The sequence below is a fragment of the Citrus sinensis genome, chromosome 3 (assembly GCF_022201045.2).
Source record: "Citrus sinensis cultivar Valencia sweet orange chromosome 3, DVS_A1.0, whole genome shotgun sequence".
Classification (NCBI taxonomy): Eukaryota; Viridiplantae; Streptophyta; class Magnoliopsida; order Sapindales; family Rutaceae; genus Citrus; species Citrus sinensis.
This window is the reverse complement of record NC_068558.1, coordinates 2877978-2898841: the sequence shown is the minus strand read 5'-3', so window position 1 is coordinate 2898841 and position 20864 is coordinate 2877978. Positions and strand designations below refer to the sequence as shown.

The window sequence follows — 20864 nt, the reverse complement described above, 5'->3', positions numbered from 1 at the left end:
CTTTGTTTATGCTATGCATGTGCATAATGATTGGGGATCGATCTTCTGCTCAGTAGGTCAGAAAGAAAGTGTTTTGCTTACGTTATTTATGAAATACTTATCAAGTATTTCAAGAAAATGTGATTTCATCGACTAATCTATGGGATAACCTTGGTGGAAAAATACCATCATGAAATGGGATGGGGCCATGGTAAGGTATGAAAACAATGACTCAGCAACATTTTCCATTTTAGGATGGTGATGACTTATGACCTACTATTTTGTATTGATTTTCTTATGTTAAATTTCCTTGGTTTTAGAACTTTGTCTGAATCTTGAGAATTGAGATCTCATGCTGAGCTGGTGCTCTTGTGGTGTTGCTTGATGTAGACGATGAGAACTTGGTCATCATGTTGACATTGCATGCTTTCTTTAAGAGCCTCATGGTATATGGTTCAATTGAAACCTAATTGATGTTACTCATTTTATTTTGTGTTGTGTTTACCGGAGTGTAAGTGAGGCGTGTGGATTTCTCCCACTTCAGTATTTATTTCAACATTTTATGTGAGGATTGTCAATCTCACTTTGTATACCCCACCTATTTTTAGAGTGAGGAGTGAGAGTGGGACTCCCGTGGGGAGAGGTGGGAGTGGTCCTTTTCACTCCTTTTATTAAATTTAATATTTAATATTTAATAAAATAAATAAGTAATATTATATTTATTTAAATAATATTATTATATTAATAGAGAATTAACAATATTACTATACTATCTTTATTTGGAAATATAATATTATTATATTTATTTGATATTAACAATTAATAATAATAATAAATAGTTTATTCTAAGAAAATATTAATTTCGTATTATGTTAATATTAAAAATGTTTCATTTATATTGCCCTTATCAATAATTTTTAATTTACATAATTAAATTAAAAATAATAAAAATTGTAATGTACATAATTAAGAATATTAATAATTATTATAAATTTACAAATATAATAAAATAAATGTTTATTGATCAAATATATTTTTTATTAACTTTGTAATTAAAAATTATAATTCTTTAAATAATGGTAAAATTGTAATTTGAAATTATTTACTCTTAATACAAGATAAAGTAAACACATAAATTTGATTATGATCTCCATTATATACTTCCATTCAAGTGTAAGTAAATAACTTACTTCCATCTCAATCGTAGGATTTCCACTTTAATCCAAAATGTAAACGCTACCTTAGTGTCTTGTAGACGTATACTACATCGCTGTGTACATAATAATTTGTAAAAGAGTTTTTTTTTAATTATTTCTATATTTATATGTTTGACCATAATAGGTCTACTAATTTTTATAAATAAGAATATGTTGGGATTAACTTAGATAAATTATATTATCTGTTTTACCTATATTTGTGAGAGAGGTGTCCATCCCTACCCAATTATGCGAGAAAATTTTGAGGGCCCACTAGCACTTGTCAAAAGAGGTTTTTTTTTTTTTTTAGTATTACTCTTTCCTTTCAGAGGGGGAAAAAAAACTGCAAATGTCATCAGATGTCATCAGTGGCAAATCTAGAAAAATAATTTACCGAGGGCTAAATTAAATGACAACAAAATATAAAAACTGAAACTTAAATATATAAAAAATTTTATAACACATTTACAATTGTTCTTTGCACAATTTTATATTCTGAAAAACATTATGCAATAGATTCATTATCAACACTATTAAATACATCTTTTTTTATATAAACAATTAAATTATTATTTATCTATTTATATCCAATCCGATTGCGAAATTCATTCTTCACAAATTTCATTGCTGAAAATGTGCTCTCTACTGTGGTTGTAGAAACTAAAAGAACAGAGTTATTTGATAATTTGACAGGGATTATTTAAAAATTTATTAATTTTTCTTTTAAATAAAAATGAGTTTTTTTTTTCAATGGGGGCTTGAGCCCCCACTAGTCCTACTCTACATCCGCCTCTGGATGTCATCCTTGCAATACAATTGAAATTTCTTTTTCTATATTATGTTAGGGCTCTGTCTAAATAGTTTTGTTATGGGGAAATCTGAATATTTAGGTCAGAATGAGCTGATATGCTATTTATGGTATAAAACTCTTTGGTTCCTAATCCCTTCAAAACTTGAACCTACATTTGTGTTTAGTATCAAATGTATAGATCATGATTCTCTTCTAATTTGATCATATCCTGAGCAAATAATTCAATTGTTGATTGATTGTTAATAAATAAAAAAAAGAAAAATATCCACCATCCACCCGTTTTTTCCAACTTTTTTAAAAATACACAATTTTTTTTTTTTTGCTGAAATCCACCTAAAGTAATATTTTGTTTAACTTTTCCACTGCCGTTTGGAATCCGTTAAGAAAACTAACGGAAACTTAAAAAAATGACCATTTTACCCCTAAAACGAAAATTACAATTTCACCTTTAAAAATGCCAAAAATAATCAGATTTAATGATAAATATCATTATTGGTATGTAAATGAAGTATAAAAAAATCTTAACTACTAGAGATTATAGCTCAATAAATAATAAAACTCTACTTATTTTAAATTTAATTGATGGTTTGCGAGATTGGGCTATTTTTAATACTACTATTATAATTTAGCATTCTAATTACGAACATATTTAAAAAAAAAACTTGCATTTGATGGTTGTGAAATTAATTTATTTATTAACTGATGGGGAAAATATTTAGATTTAATTTGATTATTTTTGGCAAATTTTAGGGTGAAATTGTTATTTGCGTTTTGGAGGGTAAAATGGTCATTAAGTTTCCGTTAGTTTTCTTAACGGATTCCAAACGGAAGTGGAAAAGTGAAACAAAATGTAATTTTAGGTGGATTCCAGTAAAAAAAAAATTATGTATTTTTATAAAAGTTGGAAAAAACGGGTGGACGGTAGATATTTTTTCATAAAAAATAAAAGAAATTAAATATTATTTATACACTACCATTAAAAGACACATGATAGAAATTTTTTAAAAGATTAGTAAAGCTCATCCTCCCAAATGTATGATTTGGAATGGCTTATGAGTTATGACTTTGTGGATTATATATGATATGGACCCCTTAACCTTCAACGGCGAAAGCACTTCCAAGGTTGGACAAATGTTAGAACCTATGCAGCCAGTTGAGGTGTATACCTGGCTGGTTAGTTCTTGTTACTGTAGCAACGCAAGTTGGATTAGTTTCCCACAAGTTGTAGTTATGTCAATCCCTCACTCAATTAGTGAAATCACATCACAGCAAATACAAAATTAGCATACACTTCTATTCATTCCGAATTATTTTCTTCGATTGAACTTGACATGCTTTACATACTCAACAGTCCACACCAATAACATAAAACATAACTGATCAATTATTTGATTGTATAGTGCAAGCGAAGCTAAAATAAGAAGAATGAAGTAGAGTTGGTATTTTTTTTTTTATCTTAAGGTTTTGGTTGTATCGCATAAAATTATGACCTTATGTGCGTTGATAATGATCATCAGCAAGTGGTAAGTCTAGAGAAATTTCTGGCTATCCCATTATCATTAGACCAAATAAATAATCAAGCGAATTAGACATCCATCTATTTTGGTAGGATTCCTTTTCCCTCCGCCGATTATTTTTATAATTTAATCCATGATTTCGCTTCCTATTTGAACCTAGCCCTTGGCCCAAAAAAAAGATAATATAAAAGAAACACCTGGAGCCTTTCCCTCGCAATGGAGTCTCCACAAAACATGGTGATAGCTTAATTTTTTCTTCAATGATGGGGATTATTAAGTGAATGATAATTTTCTTACTTTTAAAATATAAATGGAGTAAACGTACTTAAAATATTAAATAGAGTAAAATATAAATAATGATGTATAAGATTTATTATAAATTAGTCTTAATAATTATTTAATATTAAAGATTAATAATAATATGATGTAATTTTAGTATGTAATATGAATAATAATCCTATATAATTTTTAAAAAAATTGACAAGATAATTCTGCTGTCATTTCATTTTTGTTAGTCTAATTATAGATTTATAATAATTAAGAGATGATTAGGTAGTGACAGCTGGCGAAATCTCAGCGCTGTAGAATCCTATCAAACTCGCACCATCAGACCCATCTGGACCCTTCATCACAGTGGACCCCAGATAGATCTTCCACTGGTATCTGTTGACTCATTTTCCGCTCGCTCAACTCTCAATACTACCAACGGCTCAAAATCCAATTACCGAAATACCCTCACCCGTTATTGATGGTGTATATAATATTATCATACACAACTCGTTCCGTTTCATCATATGTTCCGTCAAATGGCCTCTGAAGCAGAAGCGACAGCGATTTCCCAAAGAGACCTTGAAGCGATAGACGAAACGTCCAATGTTCTGATCCGCAATACCCGCTGCTGTTTCATTTTCCCGTGCTTCAACTCCCGTCGCCAATCCTCCTCCGCCGTCGGAGTAGCCTGGTGGCAGCGAGTTCAGTCCCACGACCGGTGGTGGGCCCCCGCGGTAGCGGCCTTTCAGAGAGTCCGAGAGTGGTCTGAGATCGTCGCTGGACCGAAGTGGAAAACTTTCATCAGAAGGTTCAACAGGAACAGAAGCGGAAACAGTCATAACCACCACGGGAAATTCCAGTACGACCCCTTGAGTTACTCCCTCAACTTCGAAGAAGACAGTAATTTCGACAACGACGACGAGTTCACCGGATTTCGAAGAGATTTTTCGTCTCGGTACGCTTCGAGTAAGCTGGCGTCGACGGCGGCGGCGGTTGCGGCAGTGGATTCCCGAGGGAAGGACGTGGCGGTGCGCTCGTGAATTGCGCGTCGATGTGAGCCGACTGTTTGTTACGGCCCTAGCTGGACCGTTTTCATTGGTTTTATTCTTTTTTTTTTTGTGTAATAACTGTAAAGAATCGGGGGGGGGGAACGGGAATCTTATAATTATTAATTATTAATTTTGTTTTGTTTTGTTTTTGTTTTTATTTGTTGTTGGTTGGCGTGTTTGGTCTTGTAAAGATAAAATGATATTTGGTGGCGTCTGGCGTGTAGTTTGTTGTATAAAGTGTCTATTTGGCGATGGATGATTTTCTCTTTTTTTTTTTTTTGGGTTTTGTTATTTTTTTGTTTTTGAATAATCAAAGGTGCTCTGGTGGATAATAAAAAATCTTATTGCTTCGAGCACCAACCAGGTGATGTAAATGCTACTTTTTGGGATGGATATTGTTGAATCAGTTTCCAAGATTTTTTTCTCTTTGATGTTGAGACCCTAAAATGTCATGTCTATTTTGTATGAATATGAGCACGACTTTGTCATTTTTATGAGTTAAGAGAATTCATTTCCCAAATTATATAAATGACAAGTGTTACGTGTTTATTTAGAGATGTGGATATAATCCTTCACTGTGCGAAAATTAAAAAAAAAAACAAATATTAAATAAAAAAATCCAATATCTTTTAGAGATTAAGCTAAATGGATACATTTTGGAAAAAAAATAATTAAAAATTAATGCAAAATTGACGAGAACGTAAGAGGAAAATCAAAGCTCAACCAGACTCTTTTTAAGTGCTAATCCACACACGGCACACGGGGGTGGTGATGATTACAGCAGAACTCGGCAATTACAGCAAAAGTTATTCGAGAGGAGGGTCAGAGTAGTCAACTTCCAAAAGCTTTCACAAATCAACTTAACTACAGACGTGCAACCAACAGTCTGAAAAAAATCATCAAGGAAAAAGTTGTTGTTCTATTGACGAAGCAAAAGTACTTTACCATACCGGTATACCGTTCAGAGTAATAATTTTTAAGATTGAGGTTGAACAATTATAATTTAAAAATTACAGTATTAAAGTATTTATTAAACACTAACTGCTGTAATTTAAAAGATATGTTAATATAATTTTTTATTTATACGATGTAAAATCTATTATATTTTTAATAATTTTATCAAAATTATTATTTAAAATTTATATTTACTACATATTATTAATTTTTATCTTATAATTATAATTTTTTTTTTTACAACAACTGTAATTTAAAAGTTTCAATAACTCAATCCCATGACCTTAGACAGTTAACTATACACCGCAGACATAAAAAGATATGTAGTCTTTTCTTTCATTATTCATCTGTCAAGCTTTTTTGCTATTTACAGACTTGATGTCCAGCAAAATGTCGCCCACAATCCACGGAAAGCTCAACAAGGCCATCCTTTCCTTGCAATAACTTGGGGAGTAAGTCACATGGTACCACGCGGAGGCCAACTGTGGATGTTCATTTTCCTTGCAGCTACTCCCAAACCATTCTTTAGCCTCATTCTGTAAGTTCTTTGCAGACAGCAAGATCCGATCTTTCATATCTCCATATCTCCTGTTGTCTCGCTGCAAGTATGATGCCCGATTTCGCAGATTACCAGTCAGTATCTCATCCTCCGTACTTGCCCCATAATAGTTCATCAACGCGTTCATTTCCTCCTCGTACATTTCTTTGTGACTTTCTGCAACTCCGAGGAATGCCTCAAAGCCATCTACTTCAAGATCGTGATCATAACTAGCTTCAGCAATCTTCTCTGACCAAATAGCATTTGACCTTATTTGCATGATGGAGTCAAGGGTAGCACGGTATAGTTTTCCAAGTACCCCAAAAGAGATGTACCTTGGTTTGTCTTCCCTCTCCATAAAATCGGGAAACTCCTTTGGTTTCAGCGCCAGTGGCATCTCTGCTGGTGCCCCAGTTTTAGCAAAGTCAACAGCCATGGAGTGAAGAGTTGCCAAATGTAGACATTTTGAACTCCTGGCTTTATCTGGGTCACGATCAGCATGAACTAAATGCGCAGTAGATATGGCGCCCAAAGTATCATTGATCATGTAATCAACAAAAAACTTATGAATTTCCTGCAAATTCCACAAAATCAGATTATTTTTTTAGAGTTCACAAGTTCGAAATGAGTTCAAGATAAAAACCATGAAATCTAAGGCTAAACTCGGGGTGAATCTACCTCTAAGGTCACATCATGATCCATTATACGAGATCTACGTCCAGTATAGTCCATTGGGGGCTCAGTTTCACATGGGATAAGATCATTATCCCAGCTAATGAAAAAGATGTCTCCATCAAGATCGCCACCAGAGCATTCATTGGGATGAGGCCTGTGGATACAAATTCACATCACCAGACAATTATATCGTACTACATGTTGCTTTAATTCCAAGGGCCAACAACAGATGAGCAGAGTAACTATCTATATTACCAAAAACCAACATATCTGCAGAAGAATTGTGATTAAACTAAAAGAAAAGGAAGATTACTCTATAGTGACAATGTGCCACAATATAAACTCTATAGTTTATAGGCACAGCACTCATGCCCAAATATTTGTCTTACTCCAGTGATTATTAATCGTCCTATTAAAAACTTGATAACTGCTTAAATGTAATGCAAAAGAAGAAACATACTATAATCAAATTATTTTCTACCAAATAAGGAGAGCAATAGGCCAAAAACATAACACTAATCCAAGATAAATAGGATAATAATTTGAAATTAGAGTTAATTATACCTTTCTCCTTTTTGGGGGAAGATTATGCAATCCACATAATCCTTCTCCTCAAGTTTCATTTCATACACAGCCTCGAGGACTCTAACATCTCCCGGGTGAAGACAAGGATTTTTGGTGACAAGCACTTTCCCTTTGACTATAGATGTTTTATCATCCACCCTATGAAAAAAACTCTGATCTTTGCTCTCAAGTTCTTCTCTTGTCATGGTGACACGAACAAAAACCTGGCCATAATTTAATATACCAGTTTCATCAAAACAACCAATCAGAAGCCTGCCCTTTGGAACATAGATTCGGCATCTACTCTTTAAATCAGACAACTGATTCTCATGATGCGATAGAAGCATCATAGAGAGGTAAGGTTCAACATTTGGCTCGTAACCTTGAAGCAGCATCTTTACCAAAATATTTTTAGAATCAACTCCGTTCAATTTCTGTAAGACATCCAAAGCTGCCTCTCTATTTATCAACATTTTGCCCAATAGAATCAATTGTTGCTGTTGCATCGCCTCAAATACTTCATCCTTAACTCCCAAGGTAGACAAGAGGGAAATAATCTCTCGGTTCAAAAAGCAAGGCATGGACTCACTCCATTTGGTGACATTAAGCATTCTGTTTCTTGATTCAAATTTTAGCATACTTCTACGCAGAGACAGCTTCCTGAAGGAGTTACGATCAACAGCAATGACACCTTTGTAGCCACCATAGCGAATTTGAAATGCTGATGGAGTGTGACTCAGTCCACATTTCTGAGCAACTTGCCTAGCAAAGGATAAAGAAATTTTTCCAATACCATCCGAGAAGCAGTAAGTATTACCATCGGAAGTAACTTCCACGTCAGGAATCATTTCTACATCTTGTACAGGAACAACAAGAGTTTGTTTGGAAGAACTAAACAGTTGACCCATCCTTGCTGCACATTTAGATACGCTACGAATCTTGTTAAAGCATCCCATCCATCCTCTAACATCTTCCGCACTCACCTCATCATTAGAAGCAAACATCCAAACAGAATTGTTTCGCAGTTGACTAGCTGAGAAAGCCAGAAACTCATAATGTTTGTCTCCAATCACAATCCCATCTTGAAGAATAGTCAATATCCTGCTATATATTTTAGTTCTGTATGGTTTGGAAAAAATTCCTCGCTGGATACTTGTGGAAAGAGCATTTGCAGGAAGCTTACTCCAATCTTCTTCAACAAAAGTAACTCTCATAAAATCTGAGGCATATTTTGCAAAGTTCTTGACAACATAATTAGAAGTTTCAAGCTCAGGGCCCAAACAATAAATCTTCATAGGAGTAACTAGGGCCCTATAACAACTCATTACATTATGATCTATCAACCTTTTGTGGGATGATAAGGGAATACTTTTACAATTTCTACCTAGTACATGCAACTGAGTCTTTACAAATGACACAGGATCATAGCAAATTGACTTCAACTTGTGCAACTTCTGCAGAACCATTAAAGCAGTCTCCATGGATAGACCGCTAAGGATTTGAATCAATTCAGCATCCGCTGCAACAAGACTAACTTTTTGATTGTGTACAAGAGAATTGAGCTGGAAAAGAACTTCATGAGATAAATTGAAACCTGGTCTGCATTTTACAAGTGGAACTATTTCAGAAGTAGTACAGAACTCTTCCCCCTCCTCTAATATTAGATCTGTCTTGTCTTCCTTGTAAAACGGGAAAATATTAGAAATATCTGATGCCAATAATCCATTTTTAATCTCCCAAAAAAATGATGTTGAGCATCCAATTGACTTTGTCACGGAGAAGTCCGTTGTGCGGACCCAAAAAAAGTCAAAATCCTCCTTGCAGATATGATATCGATCACTGGGGAATTTAGATGCCACGTGAGGCCCGGAAACTTTTTGATAGATCTTTGGCCCGTACTTGAGCTAGATATAATGCATATACGTAATAATTAAATAATCAGCAATCCAAAGCCATAAATTATGCAGATGAATAAACTGTTAGATAAATTTTCTGTAAACAGATAAACAGGAATGCTAACAAAATTATTATGCTACGGGATAACAGTATTCCATTAATTGTTTCCAACAAAAGTAGTTAGCTTCCATATACATCTCTCTCTGCACAACTTATGGCGTTGCATAAATTCAAGAAGCAATGTCATGCTCAGTTGTTTGGATGCCAATGATGTTACATTACGGAGTGAGTATTGGTGATTTTTCTATGGACACCATTTCTTAAATGCTGAAAGTAATATTATTGAATGCATTACAAAAGCCAGTCAAACTGTATTGAGTTCAATTATGCTCAATCAAAATAAAAATAATATAAAGCAAATGCCCGTATGCAGTGCTCATGGAAAGAAACAAATAGACAAAAAGAATACCTTGAAAAGAATCCCATTCACGGTGGCACCTTCATCCAAAGAAAACCCAACAGTCTCCAAAACATCCTCAAACAAAATCTCAACTTTAAAACAACAGTCAGAAGAGTCTGAGTGACACTCTTGTATTCCCTTCTGCCACTCCCCATTATGCTTTGGCCACACCCAAAACTCAAGTCTCCTTCTATCAGGCAACAGCCACCCTCTGACACCCTCAAAAGTCTGCAACACACGAAGCCGCTCCTCTTTGCACATAACACCCACATGCAGAACCCCATCCTCGACTCTGTGCTGGGCCTTAACGGGCCTGGGGACAATGTCAGAGTGAGTTTCTGAGATTTTGAGGTTCTGGGAATTGAAGACGAGCTTGTCGTTGAGAGAGAGGTTCTGGGCTTTGGATTTGAAGTCTAAAGAAGTGAATTGCACGCGGCCGATGCCGCGTGATTTCCAGTTGCTGCGGTCAGTGATGATTTCGAGGGCGAAGACTGAGTTTTTGCCGAGTTTGGACTCGAGGAAGAGGAGAAGGTCCTTCGCTATGGCGGTTTGCGGTATGTTTGAGACCCACACTGTGGCCAAAACCATCGTCTCTTTTAGTTCTTCTACAGCGGCTTGGCTTCGTGTGCGGTCGTAGTGACTCTGACAGAGTAAATAATTTGTTTTGATGCAGAAGAAAGAAACTGAGTAAAGAATTTGGTTTGGTTACATTTTGTTTATGTAATTTCATCAAACCTCAGGGGCCGTTTTACGTAATTTACCTTCCGGTCGGTGGTCGGTCTTCCGTGGTCAACGGTCTCCAGTGGGTCCCGTCTTACAGTCTTCTTCCGTACTCGATAAATCCAAACCAATTAAAATTTAGCGTCCATACATTATTATCGATTTTTTTTTTTTAATGGTAAGTACAGAAAACGAGCCGTTTTTAATCCAAAATGGCTAAGAGTATTACTAAACTATTGGTTAAATAATAAAAGTGGTGGTATAATTATAAATTCTTATATAAATTTATTTTGTACAAATAGATATGACATTAAATTGATATGATAAAATATAAAATAATAAAAATAAATTATGTGAGTCAAAAAATATTTAATTCAACTAATTTTATCATGCTACGTCAGTTTGTACAAAAATTTGTGACTATATTATTACTCAAATAATAAATATTGCACAATAATGCCAATGGTTCAATTTATCATTTATATAACATCAAATACTACATCAATTGTATATCAATTAATGTTATTTTTTGCGATCATCATAATGTTAATTTGGCCAAAAAATAAAATAAAATAAAATATTACAAAACTTTGACTAGAAAATCCAAAATGCAGCGTTTCGTTGATTTATGACGAAAAATTACAAGTAAATAATGATAATTTACTGAATAAAGTGATAAAGAAAGTAATAAAAAGTTATATAAAGTAATAAGTAATGAGAAGTAGGAGACTAAAAGTACATGTAACCAAAAATTATACAAATTCGGTGCACCTTATATGGTAAGAACTTGACTGAATATCAAATCAATAATTAATAATTGACTAGGATCCACATGAAATTCATGTTAGGCAAATTTAATTATTGATTCGGTGCTTCTCACGCAAACTCAATTGAAAATTGAATCCTAATTCAATGAGAAAATAATAGAAAATTACTAATAAAAGATGAATATAATTAGAAGCAACGAATACGCATCTAGAAATTGTTAAAAACTAAAAGTGATCGAAACATGACGAAGAATTAACAAGAAGAAAGTTACGAAATTGTAACGAAAAATCATTAACAAGTGAAGAGAATTCGAAAACTAAAATTTGTTACTATGATTTTTCACGACTAATTAAAGGACTCGTGCTTCAAATTCAAGGCTAGTGAAAGCCATTTCTAGCTTTTGAAGCAAGAAAAATACATCCGGAGAGGGCCCGAGGTCTAAAACTTAGAATGATTTTCACAACCCTACAACGTGACTTGTGCTTTCAGATTTCAGTCAAAAAGAAAAAAAGAAAAAAATTTAAGAGAAATTACACAAATGATCCCTTCTCATATATGCAAATCTTACATAATAAAGATATAAACAAGATTCGGAAAGTGATGTTTATTATTCATATATCAGGACACCAGTAAACATTGTACCATTAGTTAACTAAATTAACCGTCCTAAAATTTTCATAGCACCTGAGTTCTATAGTTCATTTGCAAACTTATAGTAAGAGCGAGATGAAGCTAGGCCGAGCTCAGCCATATGAGCATTAGAAGAAGAACTGGGCAGCCTGCTCTTCTTAGGCCAAAGCCATATCTTGGAGACAGAGTAGCTCTCACCTCTAGTCCTCTCGCTGATTTTCTTCCCTTCTAGTTCTCCATCAACTAAGGAATTTGAACTTCCAGTGCCATCACAGGCAATATGATTGGACAAGGCTACTTGCAAATCTGAATCAACAAGCACATACTGAAATGCACCCATTGAGTAACATCTTCTTGCATCCAATTTATTACAGATACTCATCTCTCCTTGTACCCTCTCTCTGTTATCTCCATTTATACTCTTAAACTTGCCAAGTCTCACTGAAAATACCCTCTTCGGAGTGGCACTTTCTTGGACATTTTCAGGTTTATGACGACCGGAGAATCCATTTTCTTCATCGGTTGTAAACCCAGTTGATATCTCCCTCGAAACATCAAAGCTGGACACAGGGTTCTCCAAGGAATTGTCAGAGCTCGAAAGGGTGCCTCTACAAAGAGGGCATGTAGAGTTTGAAAGAAGCCACGTATCAATACAAGTAATATGGAAAGCATGGCTGCAAGATGTAAGCAACCTCAGCTTATCGTGTTCCGAGAATTCACATAGACAAACAGCACAATCAAATGGCTCCTTCAAGCCTACTATATCTTTGTAGCAGAACATCGGTAGAGCATCTATCAAAGATTGATCTAGGCCAGAGTCATGTAGCCTGAAAAGCTGTTGAAGCTGTGTTTGAAGAGTGGTTTCTGGGAATCTATTTGACTGATGATTTGGTAAAGGAGATGGTCTTTTTTTGAGATATCTAATAAGTAAATGGACAAGACCGAAAATGAAGAAAACAACAGCTACAATTACTAATATCAAAAGAAGTATTGGACTGATTCTGCTTGTTGCTGATGATGGGGTTGATTCATTTTCATAGCTGACAGTGTTAGGAGTTGATAATGAATAGGAAGCTGATGTAGCATGTGCATCTGTAAAAGAACTATCTCTATGCTTCATGTCGTTTAGAGTTGTAGACATTTTGGCTAAAGTCATTCTTTCTAGTGAACTTATAAAAGATAGAGGAGTGTGAGAGATAAGAATATATTCAATGAGTGAAACTAAGGCTGTTATGACAAGAAGAAAAAGATCAAATTCTTTCCAGCATCAATCCGATACTTTGTTATGACAAGAAGAAAAAGATCAAATTCTTTCCAGCATCAATCCGATACTTTGAGCTACCAAAGGATCAAAAGTTTGAAAAAGTAGATGGTTCAATGATAATTTTAATGTTGAAGGAACCGGCCTCTTCTATGACGAGCTCAAATGAAACAACTGATGGAAGTTCCAAAGATGTTTCTGTTTTGGCGATGGAGATTCCAAGTGTATTTGCAAAGCATAAGCCGAAGAGACGGTAGAGATTTTTTTTTTTTTGGGGGGGTTATGTTTTGCTACCTCCAGCCCGCATAAGTCCATCGTAATCCACTTTGCATTTCCACAATTGACACAAAACCTGGCCACCCTTTTAACCAAACAAACCTGAAAAGACTTTTTAAAGTCCTTTTCTTGACTCTCTCCTCAAGGTGTTAGATGCGTAATTAGAAAAGGAAGATTAGAAATGATTTAAGAGGTCCACCACTCTAAATGCATTTGGTTTTCCACTACGTTTTGTAACACTTCTTTATCATCAGAATAGTCAAAATAAGTACCCTTCAATGATGATCCACTATGTGATTGCCTGCTAATCACGGCAACTTTCCATCAATCTTGGCATGTAAGCTGCGTATTAACTATTCGTGAGTGGATCATGCTAATTATAACTCTCCTGTGAGTAATTTACAAGAGCCATAAGACCATTGATCAATTATAGATATTGATATGATGTACCAAAGATGTTGAAGGACAAAACTGGATGGTGGTGGGTCAAACAGCTCGCTCGTATGCGCTTATCCTTCCACGCATGGCCTCTAAATTCATTGATTATTATTGTTCTCAAAAAAAAAAAAAAAAAAAAAGAAGAGCTTCTTATAACCAAAGCCATGAATTGTATATAGCCGTTGACCATTCTGCTGCTGTCTGATTTTAGTTGATGCCCAACCAACAAAGCGATTAATAAATCTTGTCTTTTTCTTGACTTTTTCATATATGTTCATTGACACAGCAGAAGCAAACAAATGCATTGCTAGTAACGCAGATAATTAGGATTGAAATGAAAATTATTGCTGAATATATAAATAAATTACAGTTATGGAATCAGAATTTTGATGCCAAGAATGTTTGCTAAACAACAAACACTATAATGTCTGAAAATGAATATCTTTCAATATCTTATGAATTGACTTACAGTTCTAAATGATTATGTGCTCTTCGGCTTATCGCGCTTCAGAGCTAATCGATCTCTCTTCTTCCTCTTTGATGTTATTGATCATAACAGCAACTTGATTCATGCTAGGCCTTTCATTTGGAGATTGGTTAATGCACCTCAATGCTACCTGTAGCAATTTCAGCATCCTCTCTTCACTCGCAGCTTCTGCAATCAACACCTCGTCAAAAACTTCAACCGTCCATTCTTCTCTAACCACTGAATGCACCCATGTAGCCAAATTGAACCCATTGTTCTGGACTAGCTTTCCCGTCAAGAGCTCAAGTAGAATCACACCAAAGCCATAAACATCAGCCTTGATGGTGCTACACATCTGGTTACTGATATCATTGATTTTCAAGCTACTAGTTTGAGCAAGGAATGATTGATCGTGATTCTCAGTCACTATTAAGCCATATTCGCTGATACAGGGTTCCATGTTGTTGTTGAACAAAATGTTGTTGGATTTCAGGTTACCATGAGCAATTCCATCTTCCCGAAGCTCCTCGTGAATCAATGCAAGAGCTTTAGCGACACAAGCTGCAACTCGTAGTCTGCTTCCCCAGTCAAATGATTGACCATTTTCGGATCCTGAACTCAACATGAAGCATCACAATATTAGTAGTAGTTGATTCCAGCTAGTGTCTTATTGATTTGTGTGGTGTTACTGGGGCATGATGCATGAATCCAAGAGGGAGCTATTTGATTTGGGCTAAACTGATACCAGCTGCATTGTAAGTGGCCGAAAAACTAAACCAAGTTTATCAATTATTTTCAACTGTAATTCATTCTGTGAATATCTTCTTATTAACATCATTTCTCAGCCTATTTTGCTGTAATTGTAGCAATGCTACTAACAACTACTAAATTTAAATGAAAATGAAATATGTAAAGTTGATTAATGAATTTACCGTGAAGAAGGTTGAATAGACTTCCATTAGGTTGATATTCATAAACCAGAAGCTTTTCTTGCTTGGAACAGTAATATGCAAGTGGAGGTAATACATTTGGATGTTTCACATGGTCTATCTTCTGCATCCTATTCTTGAAGTCTTCACTTGAAATGCTCCAATCTCTTAACCTTTTCACTGCCAACATCAACCCGTCATCAAGTACGACCCTGTAGAGGCTTCCGTGTTTTCCCCTTCCAAGTAATTCTGCCGGAGCGCGAAGCAAGTCTTCGAACTTCAACTTGTTCACCTTTGAACTTGTAAGAACTACAAGTGATGATGAGGCCGCCCCACTATCAACTGATGTTATTGAATACTCTGATCTATTGTCACCAGCCCTGTGTACACTTGAAATACTACTACGCTTGTTGCTATTAATATCCAGCGCCACTTCTTTCTTAATAACATCAGTTTTTTCTTCTTTCTGCTTGTTTTTGCTAACTAACTTCAATACAACTAAGAGCAGAATAAACAGACCGAGAAGAATATAGCCCGAGAATAAAAAAACCTGATTAGTTGATGATCCTTTCGATTCCTTTATTGGCGGTGGAGTTGGAGGACAAGCATTTGGTAGTGGCTTGCCACATAATCCAGGATTACCCGAAAAGCTGTCAGCTCCAAGACGGCCGTTGACACCAGGAACTGGACCACTGAGGTTGTTGTTGGAGACATTGAACTGCAGAAGATTGGAGAAGTCAAATTCTGGTATTCCTCCCCTAAGCTGATTGTTTTCAGCAAAGAAGGTTAACAGCCCTGAAATTCGAGACAAATCTGGAAGCTCACTAGAGAAGTTATTGTTGGATATATCAAGCCTTTTCAAATTGTTTAACTTTGATAGAGAGTCAGGAAGGTTGCCAGAGAGTTTGTTCCTACCGACATACAAGTGAGTTAATTGTTTGCAGTTTGATATTTCTTGTGACACAGTTCCAGCAATGTTGTTCTCTTCCAAGCTCAAGACAACAAGTGACTGTGTCTTGCAGACAGAAGTGGTATCAAGAATGCCACTGAGATTAAACCCATCAAGCACAATTTTTCTAACAGATTTCTGCCTTGAATCACAAGTTACGCCCACCCATTTGCCACTGCAGGGGTCTGAACTTCGGTTCCAACCCCAGTTATGGTCTCTTGCTGCATTTCCTACCGAAAGCTTCTCCATGAATTGGACTAATGCCCGCTTCACTTCTTCTTCCACTTCAGATTTCACAACTGGGAAGAGGAGAAAGACCAAAACTGGCAGTGCCCAGATGGACCGTCGATCCATTTCTCAGATGAACTTGCCGGAGTTTTGCCAGAATTAATTTATCACATTGCTTTCTCCTTTATGAAGTGAGTTATGTTGCTATTGCAAGTTGCCAATTGTAGAATAATCCGATAGTAACAAAAAATGATGCTATTGCGAATTGCCAATTGGCTGAACTTAAAGAAGATGTTTGTAATATCTATTTGTGATTGCCAAAAACGACTTAACAAAAATTATCCCTCAATTGACATAATAATATTTAGAAGCCGGCTTATTGAAAGAGTCAAGAAATTTTGAATGGCGCCACTTTCGAGCCTCCATTGGCTTCTCACTTGTTCAACAAGACTGTTTACTTGCCATTAATAAATTAATTCATTAGAACGCATGATACAAGTGGAGCTTTCTTATTGATCCCATAATAATACAAAGACAAATAAGCAAAATTTAAACCCCCCAATAAATCCTTTTCATTGGTGGGTTTTATTCTTTTTTATCTTTTCTTCTGTTGAGGAAAAGGTGCGTAAGAACTTGACAAAAGAGACGAACCAAATCATGCAAAAAAAACTCGGAATAATAGAGATAATACAATCACTTATCTGTGACCTCACAGAGGCCCAAGTCATAAAAATAAAATGATGAAAAGGAAGAACAGCAGGCAAGAGAACATAACCCACTCAATAAATTTAATTATCAATCTTCTTCCTGTCATTCATATTCAATATCCGCCTGGTATCCTAAATAAATGACATTCAGGACAGGATCTCTTTTATCTGTCATGGTATTACAAAGCTACAACTGATCATATTCCACTATCAGGGTCATTGCTGCCCTCACCAAGTAGTTTAATCCAGTGGTGGCGAAGCCCCAAGGGTTATTAAGGATCTGCATGCCCAGCAATGTCATCATCACTAGATTCGCTTTCTTCTTCACTGATTTCCTCATCGCCACTCTCCTCATCAGCTGTGGAGTTAACAATATTCTCTTTCTTGGCATATCTCTCACAGTACTCTGTTCCACAAATAAGAGATAAGAAAAACAACAGTGTCAAAATCCTGAAACTCCAAAAGTCTGAACAAGCTGTCTGAGGAAGTCCAAAATCCCAATTCGGAGGTCCTCCACTTATTATGAGAGAGTTGTTCATTGTTAAATTGTGTGGACTTTGGAGTCCCGTTGATATTATACTACCACATCACTCAATTTTCGAAGTCATTCAGAGTGGTATTTTTCCTTGAAGTTGTTTGACCAAAAGATCCTAAAAGAGCAGGGAAAAAGCATCTATTCTACTAATAACATTCACCTTTCACTTTTTGGTCATACTGTTTTCGGTCCTTCATCATCAGTGAAGCTGCATCACCATTAAGTGGGTCTGAAGGATTGGGATAAAGAAGGAGTTGAGGAAGAAAAGATTCAAAAATGTTTAATAGATCTGCAGCAATAAGAATAATGGATATGTATGTGAGAAATCCTAGACTTAATCCAAAAGCAAGAAGTGTTTTCTAAATTTCATAGAAGAGTGGGCAATGACAATGCAAAAACAATGTATATAGAATCAATTCAAAAACCAAACAATTGTAAAACATAAAATAAGAAGGTGGGCAATTCAAACAATATAACATTAGTAAGTTTAAGATAAATGGTTACCAAACATCGGGCTCCATGACTGGTTAATAACATCCAAGCATACAGAACCAGACCTGTGATTAATGAAGAAAACTCATTCATAGCAATTCCAAGTTCATGTACAGAAGATTCTGTTAAAAATATTAAATAGACAAATCTGCTTTTCAAGGTAAAAGTTCCTCACATTTCATCTACATTAGGGTGGTATATCTTGTTCACAAACCCAATGGAAGGAGACTTGTATGGATAAGCATCAGGAAGCTCAACACGAATTTTCCAAACCCCACCTTCATAAAGGCCTGCAAGCATCATGTTTGTACAACATAAAGAATGTTAAGAAAATAGGACATGTTTCGGAGAATCCAATGGAGGAAAAAAGGATGTCAAAAAGATTGCACAGGAAAAGAAAAGCATTCTCAAAACTCCGCCAGGAAATTAGTTAGGTGCTGAAATTAAAGAAAAGAGTAATTGACACTAAATTTAAAATCTCAGATCTTTATAAAAACCCTGGAATTACCACACAGTCGTGGCCATCAACTACATTGCTCCATGGGGAGCTAGGATGGATTTTGAAAGTTAAAATAAACACTAAATTTTCAAGTGATTATCATGCTCCATAGTGCAGCTTTCACAAAAGTGCGAGGTTGAAAGACACAAAGAGACTTTAGGCCCTATGGAAGTTACATGAAAAGGCAAAGAATCTGAGTTAACAGAATCAGAGAAACTATACTACTTCAAGGGAACTAAGGCCTTGTTTGGTGTTGAGGTTGGTTAACAATAGCTTTTAAACTGCGCCGAGAAAGTGTTTGGTAAACAATTGCTGTTGTGGCTTGGAAGCTAAGTTGATTTGATCCCACACTTGTCTGATGAAAAACCTATAATATCTTTACTAATATTGTCAAAATTATTATTTAAAAGTCATATTCACTACAAACTATCAACTTACATTTTATAAATACAGCTCTTTATTCACAGCAACTGTGGCTTAAAAGCTAAAGCACCTCAGCACCAAATAAGGCCCAATCCTAACAGTGTCCTTTACGGGTAAGTGTTAGATAATGTTCCTAAATTCAACCAAAGAATCCATGACAATGAAGAAATGTGCGAGTGTGTGCAACACATACAATGACACAAACACAAATGCATGGGTCATATGCAGAACAGATGAAAAGAAGTATCGCGTACAAAGTAAAAGCACAAGTGAGAAGAGACTGTACTTTCTTTTGGACCATGGAATTCCACATTAAATTCATTCAGTCCATCATTTATTGTCTCCACATTGTAATCACTCATCATCCTGCATAGCATGAAGTCAATAGGAAACAAAAGCTCCATGAAATATAAATACCAATCACATCATGAAAAATAGAAGTTTAAAAAACAAAAAAAATGCATTAGAGAAAAAGAAAATCACCAGAAACATGATTTGATCAATACTGACAGTGAGAAATAAGCATTTGATACGAAGGCAATAGTAACAATGAGGAACTTACAGCTTCATGACATCCATATCCCTTCTCTTGCTTGGAGAAGACATTTTGATCTTTATGCAATTTAAATCACAGCCTGTTATATATCCATTATATAGATCAACGCTCTATCCCAGAGGCAGTGCAAATGAAGAAGTAATGATCTTTATACAGTTTAAGTTCATAAAATAAAAAGAATAAGCACCTACCAAACAGAGATACACAAGCTCCAAGCAAAATGAGACAGTAAAACAAATATCACAGAATCAGAAACCTCAGACTTTTGTCCAATGCTCAAACAAGGAACAGGTGACAAGTCTGTCGATAAAATAAATGAAATCAGTATGTCAAGACATTTGATGACACAACTATATGAGTAACATCTAATTTAAGATACAATCAAGTTAAACAGTTGTACCCAATTAAGCTCACGGTTATCAGAAATAAATAAATAAATCAACTTGCAAAACACAAATGACTAAGAATAGAACCAAACAATTATCGTAACTTAAAATGGAAATATAATTAACTGCCCTCAAACAATTTTACTTCACTATAAAGGACAAAATTTGCACTATGAATTCAAATAAATATTATCAGAATATCATCAAATACAGGACTATGGCGCCTGATCCAAGACGCAACCACAGCAATCACATTGGTCCAATTGCGAGAGAAACGGCGAGCACAAAAATAAAAGCAAGGAATTTAGATTTGTAAATAAGATTTAAATCCTCAAGGAAAAAGTACCTAATTCCTTATTTTTCAATTCATTAGAGAAAAATATAAACAAAAAGTTAAATCAAGATCTATGGCCTCGAATAAAAATTTACTTTATAATCATTTCAAAAAAAAAAAAAAAGAGTTTAGGTTCTTACAGAAGCTTATCCAGATTCACAGAAAATGAATAACCCTATTCGTGAGTTGAATCAAGGAAAGAGTTTCTGATCGCACAATCGCGAGAAACAACCAAAGAAAAAAAAATGTCTGAGTGAAGGAAAAGGAAACAAGAAAATTGAAAAAAAAAAAGAAACGCAAAGGCAGAGAGAGGAAGAGTTATATAGAAAGATAAGCGAGTGTATACGTCGACACTTTT

At 35.2% G+C, this 20864-nt stretch overlaps 5 protein-coding genes across 6 annotated transcripts; 1 reads left to right on the top strand and 4 right to left on the bottom strand.

Moving 5' to 3' along the window:
* The first annotated feature begins 4242 nt into the window (after nt 1-4242).
* LOC102611479 (uncharacterized) lies at nt 4243-5269 on the top strand. The gene has a single exon (XM_006476686.4). The coding sequence runs from the start codon at nt 4298-4300 to the stop codon at nt 4811-4813; it is 516 nt and encodes a 171-aa protein (XP_006476749.2). The 5' UTR covers nt 4243-4297; the 3' UTR covers nt 4814-5269.
* On the bottom strand, nt 5082-10606 carry LOC102611197 (RNA-dependent RNA polymerase 2). The gene is made up of 4 exons (XM_006476685.4): nt 9919-10606; nt 7554-9457; nt 6993-7143; nt 5082-6888 (listed from the first exon to the last, which is right to left on the bottom strand). The coding sequence occupies exons 1-4, from the start codon at nt 10495-10497 to the stop codon at nt 6127-6129; spliced, it is 3396 nt and encodes a 1131-aa protein (XP_006476748.2). The 5' UTR covers nt 10498-10606; the 3' UTR covers nt 5082-6126.
* A 1124-nt stretch (nt 10607-11730) lies between these two features.
* On the bottom strand, nt 11731-13926 carry LOC102610892 (RING-H2 finger protein ATL46-like). Its single transcript, XM_006476684.4, has one exon. The coding sequence runs from the start codon at nt 13181-13183 to the stop codon at nt 12089-12091; it is 1095 nt and encodes a 364-aa protein (XP_006476747.2). The 5' UTR covers nt 13184-13926; the 3' UTR covers nt 11731-12088.
* Nucleotides 13927-14499: 573 nt separating this feature from the next.
* Nucleotides 14500-17085, bottom strand: LOC102610583 (probable inactive receptor kinase At2g26730). The gene is made up of 2 exons (XM_006476683.4): nt 15401-17085; nt 14500-15080 (listed from the first exon to the last, which is right to left on the bottom strand). The coding sequence occupies exons 1-2, from the start codon at nt 16698-16700 to the stop codon at nt 14500-14502; spliced, it is 1881 nt and encodes a 626-aa protein (XP_006476746.2). The 5' UTR covers nt 16701-17085.
* A 254-nt stretch (nt 17086-17339) lies between these two features.
* LOC102610071 (ubiquitin-conjugating enzyme E2-23 kDa) lies at nt 17340-20814 on the bottom strand. Of its 2 annotated transcripts, XM_006476681.4 has the most exons (8): nt 20647-20814; nt 19978-20086; nt 19793-19865; nt 19517-19596; nt 18484-18598; nt 18321-18373; nt 17977-18105; nt 17340-17687 (listed from the first exon to the last, which is right to left on the bottom strand). In XM_006476681.4, exons 3-8 carry the CDS (start codon nt 19834-19836, stop codon nt 17554-17556), a joined length of 555 nt encoding a protein of 184 aa, XP_006476744.1. In that variant the 5' UTR covers nt 19837-19865; nt 19978-20086; nt 20647-20814; the 3' UTR covers nt 17340-17553. The 2 variants fall into 2 exon arrangements, with proteins under 2 accessions (XP_006476744.1, XP_006476745.1); XM_006476682.3 differs by lacking the exon at nt 19978-20086 and having other exon boundaries at nt 20647-20813.
* Nucleotides 20815-20864: the final 50 nt, after the last annotated feature.